Genomic DNA, 12,300 nt, shown 5'->3' with positions numbered 1-12,300 from the left:
TTAAATAATGTCTGTATGCTTAGAAATTAATATTAATCTTTATACAGATTTTACTGATCCTTGACTAACACATTAAAAAAATGTTACAAACCCATTCCATCAAATTAATTAGTAAGAAAATAGTTTCCATTCCCTGGAAATGGTTTGTTTTTAAAAGCAAGGGGATTCTCTGGATGAGTGGTCCAGAGTTTGCTGTATGAAAAGTATATCTCAACAGTAGAGTCCTTTTTAGTGTCAGTCATTATAATCGATCCATTTTAGCAGGAAAGGCTTTCTTTTCTTCACCGAGTCTTATGTATCTCTTTTCTAGTTCACCAGATGTGGTGGAAATTTTATCAGAATTCAGTTATTTGAATCTTGGAATTTTCTTCTGGCTTCATTGACTCTCTTGTTTTTTTCCTGGATCTGAACCTGAAAATAAAATAGCTGTTAAAGAAAATGAAATATTCAGGATTCTTCTCAAAATGCCAATCTAACACTGAACAACATTTCTCCAGTCAATGAAGCATTTTAATTCTAAGACCTCATGAGTCTAGAACTAATACTTCATAGTTCTGAATTTAGGGTCTATTTTTAAATTAAACATAAACAAAACCCAGAATTTAAATTCTTTTAGTTTCCCAGAGGAAAAGATAGAAAGATAAGCTTGAAATTCTAGGCAAATTGAAGTTGATGCTGAAGCAATTAGATAATTAAAAAGAAGAGAACTTAACAAAAATGGGCACCTTTTACTATACTGTATATATTCTGTCAGGGATCAGAATCTGTTCACATATAGACTAGTATTTATCATGGTCAGACACTAAAAACACTTCATTTAATATAGACTCACAATAGTCATAAGAGATATTTCCATGTAACAGAAGGGAATACTAAGGCTTAAGGGGAATTAAATTTGTCCAAATATATGTAGGGAATTTGGGGTTTGATGGCAGGAAGTTTCACTCTAGAACTTAAACTTCTACTATACCACTAAACTTTTAAATACCAATATCATAGGTAAAAAAAAAGCTATAAAATTGTTTTATTTTGTATTTTTTTTAAGTGGAATTTTTTTAAATGTATATTGGCCACTTATATTTATTCTTCTATAAACTTACTGCCTTTTGCCAGTTATTCTACTGAGTTATCTTTTTCTCACTGATTGTGAAGAGCTTTTTGTGTATAAGCCTCAAATCTACCGTGTGTGTGTTGCAAATATTTTTCCCAGCTTTGTTGATTTTTGTCTTTATTTATGCGTTCTTTTTTTGCCATACCAACACATTTTTAAATTGTATTATCAGACATACTAATACTTTCCTTTATTATTCTTTGCTTTTTCTATTATGTCCAGAGAGGTCTTCTCTTCTCTAAGATCATAAAAATATTTGTTTTCTTCTGGTATACTCATGATTCTATATTTTAGGCTTATTTTTTTAAATCTCTCTAGAATTTATCTTGATATACTTGGAAATAGAATCAAATTTCTTCCCCCCAAAAATGCATAGTTCAATGTCCTAATACCTTTTATTGACTAATGTATCTTTTCCCTCACTGATTTTGAATCATCACTTTCATCATCTGCTGAATTCTCATATTTCTTGAGTTTAATTCTGAACTCTATTTTACTCCATGGATTTCTATTCCTATATCATCATCACACTGTTTTAATCACCATTGCTTTATAATATGCTTTATTATCTGATTGAGCTAGTTTCTACTTATTAGTCTTCTTTTTCAGAACATTTTTTGCTATTCTTGTGTATTTATTCTTTTTGAGGAATTTTGGTATTTTTTTCAGGCTCCACTTACCCTTTCATTTTCTGCATCTCCTCAAAGGTCTCTGGCAGAGTTGTCCCAAAACTTTCAGGGAAGAAAAGAGTTAGGATTCCAATCAGGACAGTCAGACTACCCATGAGGATGTAGGGCAGAATTCTATTATAAGCACCTGTAGAGCATGGAACAAAAGAACTTCAATTAGACCATGAAACACAAAATAGGGATTCTCTGGATGCTCTTGAGAATCACTTTGTAAGGGTGTCAAATAGAATTTGAAAACAGTTTTAAATGTGGACATTTTCAGAAGACAAAAAAAAAAAAAAAAAACTTAAGCAAAATACCAGGTTTCTTCTTGGTAGATTCTATTGACTCTATTTCTATAATCATTTACCTTCTTGATGTTGTATAATTATAAGTGTCTTCCTGTCTACTGGTACTCTTTAAGCTACTACCTAATCATGTGTGACAGATAATCCTTTGATGGAACTTTTGCCTACCAAAGTTCCCCTCCTAAGGTGGAGGTTATTGGAGATGGGGGATGGGAGGACATTAGTGGAAAGAGGTTGACCAACATGTTGCAAGGACAGGTTCTGGCCATAAAAAAGGCAGGTGTGAGCTCTACTTTTGCCCAAACTAATGGGGTTCAGTGGAAAACTAGATCTACAGAGCCATGAGACTCTAAAATAAAATGTTAAAGCAAGTAATATTTTCAATTTAACCATTTATATGTCAGGCACATATTCTATGAAAGCACAGTGCCTGGAATCGTTTCATTTTGTTTTTGAAATTGAGATTTTATCTAATAATATCTAATAATATTAACACAGGAAAGAACATTTCTATGTCTTGGTTTTGCATGTAATTAGAAAAATTACCCCCAGTTCTTCTTTATCTGGGTTACTCAGACAGAAAAACAGACCTCATCTTCCTTTTCCTCTGCTTACAGAGATTACAGAGAAATAGCACACCCAAGAATTTGATCTGACCCAAAACATAAAGAAAAACATTGATCCTGAAGCTTCCCTGAAGGCTTTGTGTAGATAAGAGGATTAACTATCATGGAGTAGAAAGCTCTGTCTTGGATTTGTTTCTTCTGGTCCACCACTGGATCATCTGTGCATGGTTTGAAAGCACAGGAAAAAACAAAGGGGAAGTCACATCACTTTGTATAATAATGTGTGGTCCAGGGCAGCTGGGCAGGTAGGCTTAGGTTAGGGAACTGTTTCTCTTTCTCTGTAAGGATTTAGAGTATACCTTTTATGAGACTATTATGTGGTTTTTTGGGGGCAGGGTGTGTGTGCTTGAATGGATAACCAGTGGATGACTAGGAAGGATAAGGAGGTAAGTCTGCATCTCTAAAGAGCAAAATCCTTAATGAGAACTAGGCTTGGAGTGCCAGATCCTACCCCGAATATCCCACTGCAGCCTCTCATCTTTATGTGTGCTGGCACTCTGTATGCTGCTCTGTATGTAATCAATCTGTTACTCTAGACTGATATATTCAATTAGATAAAAGCTAAAATTTTCTATATTTCAAAAAATATTATAAAGCTAAAATGCAAACAATAAACTAGAAAAAGTGTTTAGAATATGTGTGTGTGTGTCTGTGTGTGTATTGGTCATTGTTGTTGCCCTGAGTCAATTCTGACTCTTGGTGACCCCACATGTGCAGAGCAGAACTGGCTGTGACCTTTTGGAAGCAGATTGTCAGGCATCTCAAAGTGGGTTCGAATTGCCATTCTTTTGGCTAATAGTCAAGTGCTTAACCAATTATACCACCCAGGGACTCTGCTATATATGTATAAATATATATATTTGTATGGCTAATTTCCTCCAGTTACAAAGAGCTCTCACAAATCAAAATGAAAAAGATGAATAAACCGTTAAAAAATGGAAAAAAAGACAAGAGCAGTCAGCTCGATGGAAAATACACAGAATTGCCAATAAACATATGGAAAAAATGCTCAAACTCATTTATAATTAATTAAAGAGATGGAATAAAAGTAACAATGATATCTGTTATTCATGTAACAGATTATCAATGATTAAAAAATTAGATAATCTCCACTGTAAGTGAGGATGGGGGAAAACAGGTACTCTCTGATATTTATAGTTGGATTATAAATTGGTATAATTTTTAGAGGTAGTTTGGCAATATCTACAAAACATTTAAAAGGCATTCATTGTTCTAGCAATTTAACTTCATTAATATATCCATGAATTCAGATAACTCTAAATAAATGCACAAAGGCACAGTAGAAGAATGTTCATTACAGTCTTATTTATAATAGCAAAACCTGGAAATGGCCTAAATGTCCATCCATTGGAACCTGAGTAAATAAATTATGTATATATACATACATTGGAACACTATGTAGCTATTTAAAAAAAAGAAGAAGAGCTATATATACCAATATGGAAAGATACTCTGGAATAATGTTACATTAAATAAAAGCAGTTGCAAAACAATATGTGTAATATAATTTTATGTGTTTTATGTGTGTACATATATAAATATACATACTTGTGCAAAACAAAGTGTCTGAAGGACTACTCACTTAACAGTTAATATTGGTACTCTGATAAGGGAATCCGGGGAGAGGAGAGGTGCAGGGTTTACATTAACTTTACCCAAAGAATTTGGTCTTTGTCCTCAGTTCCTAAGACATAATCACTTTTAAAAAAATATTGGAATTTAAATATCTTTGATAAGGACTCCAGACTAGAGTTGTGTCTCAGCTATGTCAGGTATGACACTTGCCCTGGGCGCTACTTGAAGGAGGGCACCACTAAGCAGTTTCTATTGAACATGGCAGTTTCCATTGCCAGCTGTAATTCATTCAGTAATTTATAACAAATACTTTGGTATTTGAAAGACTCCATGGGTTAAGGTAGACTGTGTGATCTTTAACTGCTGAGGGTAGAAAGGGAAGAAACTGGAAAAAAAGACTGAGCACATCATAGACCAATTTCATCAGTGAAAGCAAAGAAAGTGTTGTTGTAATTTCCATGCAGTGCCATAAGGTGTTAAGTAAAAGATTAATTGGCTTAACTTGTGTTTTTGACCTAATATTAAAGTTATCTCAAAGATGAGTGTCAGATGTTTGCACAGGGACACAATTTCAGTGCTTGCCATAGGCACTATTTTCAGTAGCTATGTCTGCTCTAGACCATACCCAACTAATAGGTTAAGTGAGGTGATGAGTTGACTCTAGGGTGAGGCTGGCCAGGTCAGAAAGATCAACCTCATGATCCCTTTGTGACATTGACTGACCTCAGAGAAGAGGGACCTGGAGCTTGCATTGACTGACCTCTCCTGTAACATATCAGACAGTTTCACTGCTATTCATAAGGTCTCAGTGGCCAATTCTTTCAAAAGTGGATGTCCAGTCTGTCTTAGTCTGGAAGCTGTGCTGAAAGCTGTCCACCATGGGTGACCCTGTTGGTATTTGAAATACCAGTGGCATAGCCTCTAGCCTCACAGCAACATGCAAGCCATCACAGTACAACAAACTGAAAGATGAGTGGTAGCTAGAGGTCTTATTATTGCTTCCTTAGAAATGAGAATGGCCAGACTTCATCTCACCTACTTTGATCATATGGTCAGAAGGGACCAGTCCCTAGAGAAGGATATCCTGCTTGGTAAAGTGGAAGGTCAGAGAAAGAGGGGAAGACCCTCAATGAGATGGATTGACAAAGTGGCTGCAACAATGGGCTCACACATTGCAAGGATTGTGAGGATGGTGCAGGACAGGACAGTGCTTTGTTCTGTTGTACATGGAGTCGCTATGTGTCAGAATCAACTCGATGGCACCTAACAACAACAACAACGAGACCTCAATAAAAGCTCTGGACACTGAAGCTCCACGGGCTTCCTGGTTGGTGAAAAACATTGATGCACATAAGAGTGTAGTGTGTTCCTTATTGGGACATGGTAGCTCTGCACTGGGAATCCTCCCAGACCTTGCCTGCTGCATCTCTTTATTTGTATCTTTTCTCTATAATAAAACTATTCATAATACTCTCCATGAGTTCTGTGAATTGTTTCAGTGAATTATCAAACCCAATAAAGTACCGGGAGCCAGCAGGTCAGAGTAAAGGGTGTGGGGCTAAGGACCTCCGAGCTTGCAGTTGGCATCCTGAACGAGTAGCAAGAAACCTGGAACTTATAGTCATCAAGTCAGAAGTATGGGTGTCAGGGGGACACCCAAGCTTGCAGCTGGCATCTGAAGTCTTGGCCTACCTGGCCATCTAGAGGACCGTTTCCTTTAACTTGTGAGGTCTGACCTAGTTCCAGGCGATTAGAGTCAGAGAATGAAGTACTGCGTGGATGACTGGTGTTAGACCCGAACAGAGAAGTGAAAAGTAAGGATTTGCTTTTGGCTGATTGTTATCCTTGTAAAGGTGAGCCTGTACTTTTGTCTACCATTCTCTGTGCTGTTTGAATTTTTCGTAAGGAGTATCTATTATTTTTATTTTTAAAATGAATTTAAAGAAAGGACAAACTGGTAAGATGCATCTCACCGAGGTAAACGAAGTAGGGAGCGATGATGCTGCCCACCCTGGAGGCCATGGATGTGATACCCACAGCCATGTTCCTGACCATGGTGGGGTAGAGCTCTGCAGTGAAGACATACAGCATGGAGAAAGCAGAGGTGATCCCAAATTTTCCCAGCATCGCTAGACCAATAGAAAAGATGTAGTAATCTGAAAAAGAGATGCAGTGTAAACAAAGGCACATTTTAGAAGTGATACTTTTTTTTTTTCCTTTTAAATTGTGGTTTAAGTGAAAGTTTAGAGAGCAAATTACTATTCCATTCAAAATTTTTGTTTTGTAACATTAGTTGCAATTCCCTCAATGTAACAACATTCTTCCCTCTTCCTTCCTGAGTTCCTAATTTCCATTTGTCCTTTTTTCCTGCCTTCTGACCTTTGTTTTTGGGAAAATGCTGCCTTTTTTTTTTTTTTTGTCTCATATGATTGATCATTCTGAGTACTATACTTCTCACAAATGTTATTGTTCGCTTTATAGGCCCATCTGTCATTTGGTAGTAAGGTGATCCCCCAGGGTACGTTCAGTTCCAAGTTTGAATGGTGACTAAGGGCTATAGTCTTGAGAGTTCCACCAGTCTATCAGAAAAATAAGTCTGATCTTATTTATGATTTAAAGTTTTATTGTGCATTTGTCTCCCATTCTGTCCAGGACTTCCTGTGGTACCAATCAGAGTGGTCAGTAGTGGTAGCTGGGCACCATCTAGCTCTTCTTATCTCAGGGCAGTGGAGCCTGTGGTTCATTAGTCCTTTGGACTAATTGTTTCCTTGAATCTTTGGTTTTATTCACTCTTTTTTCCTGCAACAAGGAGAGACCAATAGTCACATCTTAGATGGCTTCTCATTAGTTTTTAAAAACTCAGTTAATATTCACCACAGTAGAGTGTAGAATATTGTTTTTTGTGAACTGTGTTATGCCAATTGAATTAGCTGTCCCCTTAGACTGTAGTCCTAAGCCTCTAAGCACAGTGACTCATGCAGATAAAGGGTTTGGTGATGGCTAAGAGGTGTTCATAACTTTGCCTCCTTATTACTATATACATGGATATATTTACCAAACCAAAACCACTGCCATTGAGTTGATTCCGACTCACAGTGACCCTATAGGACAAATAGAACTGCCCATAGCATTTCCAAGACTATAAATCTTTATGGAAGCAAACTGTCTCATCTTTCTCCCAAGGAGTGGCTGGTAGGTTTGAACCACCAACATGTTAGTTAGCAACTGAATGCTTTACCACTGTGCCACCAGCACTCCTTGTATATATTTATAGCACATATAAATATATATATATAAAATATCCTCTGCCAAACCTATATATGGTGGTAGGCGTAGTCCTGATCACCTTCCTATACCTGTTCAGTTTCCATGTCTGCTTATGTATCCACTCATAGATTATTGTTTGTTATCACTGATATTGCTGGTTTGTATATGTAATAGTATTTACCTTTGTTTTCTGTAACTCTTGTGCACCTTGCACAGTCTTCCATTGCCTTGGAGATACTGTACTGATCACCACCTGCCGTGTTATATTGCCTTTCCCTTCACCCAAATTAATGTTGTTGTTGTTAGGTGCTGTTGAATCACCTCATATCATAGCGACCCTATATCCAACAGAATGAAACACTGCCTGGTCCTGCACCAGCCTCACAATCCTTGCTATACCTGAGCCCATCATTGCAGCCACTGTGTCAGTCCATCTCATTGAGGGCTTTCCTCTTTTTTCTTGACCCTCCACTTTACCAAGCTTGATATCCTTCTCCAGGGAATGGTCCTTTCTGGCAATGTGACCAAAGTAGGTGAGATGAAGTCTGGCCATTCTCAATTCCAAGGAGCATTCTGGCTCCACTTCTTCCAGGACATATTTGTTACTTCTTTTAGCAGTCCATGGTACTTCCAGCATTCTTCACCAACACTACAACTCAAAAACATCAACTCTTCTTTGGTCTTCCTTATTCATTATCAAGTTCTCACGTGCAGATGAGGTGACTGAAAATATCATGGCTTGGGTTAGGCTCACCTTAGTCTTCCAATAGACATCTTTGCTCTTCAGCACTTCAAACAGGTCTTTTACAGCAGATTTGCCCAGTGTAATGTGTTGTCTAATGTCTTGACTGCTGCTTCCATTGATGTTGACTGTGGAACAAAGTAATGTGAAATCTTTGACAACTTCAATCTTTTCTCCATTTATTGTGATGCTACTTACTGGTCCAGTTGTGAGGATTTTCCTTTTCTTTGAGGTGTAATCCATACTGCAGGCTGTAGCCTTTAATCTTCATCACTAAGTGCTTCAAGTCATCCTCACTTTCAGTGAGCCAAGTTGTGTCATCTTCATATCGCAGGTTGTTAATGAGTCTTCCTCCAATCCTGATCCCATGTTCTTCTTCATATGGTTCAGCTTCTCGGAGTATTTGCTCAGCATACAGATTGAATAAGTATGGTAAAAGGATACAACCCTGATGCACTCCCTTGCTGATTTTAAACCATGTAGTATCCCTTTGTTCTGTTTGAATGGCAGCCTGCTGGTCTATGTATAGATTCCTCATGAGCACAATTAAGTGTTCTGGAATTCCCATTCTTTTCAATGTTATCCATAATTTGTTATGATCCACACAATCAAATGCTTTTCCATCAATAAAACACAAGTACACATCTTTGTGGTATTCCTTGCTTTCAGCCAAGATCCCTCTGACATCAGCAATGATATCCCTCATTCCACATCCTCTTCTGAATTGAGCTTGCATTTCTGGAAGTTCTCTGTCAATATTGTGCTGCAAGCATTTTTGAATTATCTTTAGTAAAATCTCACTTGCATGTGATATTAATGATATTGTTCGATAATTTCCACATTCTGTGGGATCACCTTTCTTTGGAATGGGTACAAATATGGATCTCTTCCAGTCAGTTGGCCCACAGCTGTTTTCCAAATCTCTTGGCATAGCCAAGTGAGTGTCTCCAGTGCAGCATCCATTTGTTGAAATTTCTCAATGGGTATTCTGTCAATTTCTGGGGCCTTGTTTTTTGCCACTTCTTTCAGTGCAGCTTCAACTTCTTCCTTCAATACCATTGGTTCTTGATCATATGCCACCTCCTAAAATGCATGAACATCAACCAATTCTTTTTGATACAGTGACTGTGTGTTCCTTCCACCTTCATTTGATGTTTCCTGCATCATTCAATATTGTACCCGTAGAATCTTTCAATATTGCAACTCGAGGCTTGATTGTTTTTTCTTCAGTTCTTTCAGCTTGAGAAATGCCAAGTGTGTTCTTCCCTTAGGTTTTCTAACTCCAGGTCATTGCACATTGCATTATAATAATTCATTTTGTCTTCATGAGCTGCTCTTTGAAATCTGTTTAGCTCTTTCATCTTGTCATTTCTTCCATTTGCTTTAGCTACTCTCCATTCAAGGGCAAGTTTCAGAGGCTCTTCTGACAACCATTTTGGTCTTTTCTTCCTTTCCTGCCTCCTTCCCCCTCCCCTTTTAAAAATATTTTTGTTATGATTTGGGTGAAAGTTTACAGAGCAAATTCATTTTTCATACAGCAGTTCCCATACACTTTGTCTCATGACATTGGCTGCAATTTCCCACAATGCAACAGCTCCCCTCCCACTTCCTTCTCATAGTTACCTCTTCCTTGTGTCCTTCTCTCCCATGCACTCCTGCCTCCTGAGCTCTCTCTCTGTGCATACACAGCCCTTCTATTTTCCCATTACTGATCTCTCCAAGGAGTGTATCTACCTAATGTAAATGTTCAGCTCATATGCCTGTCTTTGTTTGGCTGGAAGCCACAGGAGTGCGTTCAATTCCAGACCTGGAGGGCAGCTAGGGGCCATAGTCTCAGTGGTTCCATCAGGCTCTATCAGACCAGCAAACCTGGTCCCCTCCCCCTTTTTTTCCCAAATGATTTTTAGTTTTGTTCCACATTGTTCTCCCTCTCTATCCAGGATCTCCTACATAGATCCCTCTCAGTGGTTGACAGTGTTACTGAGGCACCATCTAGTTCTTCTGGTCTCATAGTTGTATAGGCTGAGGATCGCATGGTGTACCAGTCCCTTGGACTAATTGTTTCCATGCATCTTTGGTTTTCTTCATTCTTCTTTGATCTGGATGAGGAGAGACCCATCATTGCATCTAGATGCCCACTTGAAAGCTTTTATCATCCAATCACTACTCACTAAAGTAGGATGTGGAACAATGTTTTTGTGTTTTTGTGTAGTATGTTATGCCAATTGAGCTTAATGTCCCCTGTGGCCATGGTCCCAAGCCCACAGGTCCAATTACTTACTTCCTCTGGGTAGCTGGCTTGTGGCCAAGAAGTGAACACAACCTTGTCCCTTGTCAGCTCTACTGTATACCTGGGAATTCTTACAGAACATACAAATACACTTGTAGAAACATTGCCTGCCAACCCTATACATGTCATGGGCACACTCTCCCCTGCATAGACATACCTAATAAGTTCAGCCTGTCCACCCATCTATCTACCCGTATGTCAATGTTTGCCATCACTGACAGTGCAGTACTGTATGGGGAAAAGGGTTCACCTTTGTTGTCTGCACCTCCCATGCACCTTTCTATGTCTTCCTCTTCCTCAGTGTTACCATGTTGATCACTCAAATTTGGTACATTGCCCTTCCCTTCACACAGATCAATACTTGTCCCTACCTATGAGGCAGTGTCTCCCCTCTCCCCTTCCTACCCCTGGTAACCAACAAAGAAAATTTCTTTTCGTATATAAACTTTTTCTTGACTTTTTATAATAATGGACTAATACAGTATTTGTCTTTTTGTGATTGGCTCATTTCACTCTGCATAATGTTGTCCAAGTTCATCCACATTATGTGGTGTTTTACAGATTCTACATTATTATTTAGGGTTGCATAGTATTCCATTGTGTGTATGTATCATAGTTTAGTTATCCATTCTTCTGTTGATTGGCACCTAGGTTCTTTCCATCTTTTGGCTATTGCAAATAGCGCTGCGATGAACATGGGTATGCATATATCTGTTCTTGTCATGGCTCTCACTTCTTTAGGATATATACCTAGTAATGGGATTACTGGGTCAAATGGTATTTCTAATAACAACTTTTTAAGGAATTGCCATATCATTTTACAGTCCTACCAGTAGTGTATGGGAGTTCCAATCTCTCCACATCCTCACCAGCATTTGTTATTTTCTGTCTTGTTGAACTTTGCTACTAGAGCTTGGGAAGATGGTATCTTATTGTTGTTTTGATTTGCATCTCTCTAATGATCGTGAGCATTTCTTCATATGTTTTTTGGCCACTTGAATATCCTCCTTGGTGAAGTGTCTATTCATGTATTCTGCCTGTGTTTTAATTGGATTATTTGTCTTTTTGTTGAGGTGTTGGATTTTCCTATAAATTTTACAGATAAGTCCCTTGTCAGATATGTCATTGCCAAATATTTTTTCCCAATCTGTAGGTTCTCTTTTGACTCTTTTGGAGAAGTCTTTGGAAGCACATAAACATTTATTTTTTAGAAGGTCCTATTCATCTAGTTTATCTTCTGCTGTTTGTGCATTTTGGGTTATGCTTGGTAGTCAATTTATGCCATATATTAGGGCCCCTAAATTTGCCCCTATTTTTCCCTTGAGGAACTTTATAGTTTTGGGTTTCACATTTAAGTCTTTGATCCATCTGGAGTTAGTTTTTGTGTATGGTGTGAGGTACAGATCTCGTTTCATTTTTCTGCAAATGGATATCCAGTTTTGCCAGCACCATTTGTTAAATGGACAATCTCTTCCCCGTTTAATGGATTTTGGCCCTTTGTCAAAGATCAGCTGACCATAGGTCAATGGATCTATTTTTGAGTTCTCAATTCTATTCCATTGGTCTGTGTGTCTGTTCTTGTACAAATACCAGGCAATTTTGAGTACTGTGGCTGTCTAGTAGGTTTTGTGATCTGGGAGTGTGAGACCTCCCAACTTTGTTCTTCTTCAATAGTGCTTTGCTTATCCAAGG

At 38.0% G+C, this 12,300-nt stretch overlaps 1 protein-coding gene across 1 annotated transcript in view; it reads right to left on the bottom strand.

Annotated features, from left to right (window-relative positions):
- Positions 1 to 335: 335 nt before the first annotated feature.
- The window catches only part of SLC22A4 (solute carrier family 22 member 4), a 137,357-nt gene continuing 125,392 nt past the window's right edge, over positions 336 to 12,300 (bottom strand). The window contains exons 8-10 of the mRNA XM_007943736.2: positions 6,283 to 6,465; positions 1,792 to 1,927; positions 336 to 411 (exon numbers count right to left, since the gene is read on the bottom strand). Of these exons, the coding sequence (XP_007941927.2) occupies positions 336 to 411; positions 1,792 to 1,927; positions 6,283 to 6,465 (395 nt within the window). The remainder of the gene's footprint in view (positions 412 to 1,791; positions 1,928 to 6,282; positions 6,466 to 12,300) is intronic.

This window comes from Orycteropus afer, unplaced genomic scaffold (genome assembly GCF_000298275.1).
Source record: "Orycteropus afer afer isolate SDZICR_OR568_19922 unplaced genomic scaffold, OryAfe1.0 scaffold00112, whole genome shotgun sequence".
Taxonomy (NCBI): Eukaryota; Metazoa; Chordata; class Mammalia; order Tubulidentata; family Orycteropodidae; genus Orycteropus; species Orycteropus afer.
This window is presented reverse-complemented; position numbering and strand designations above follow the sequence as displayed.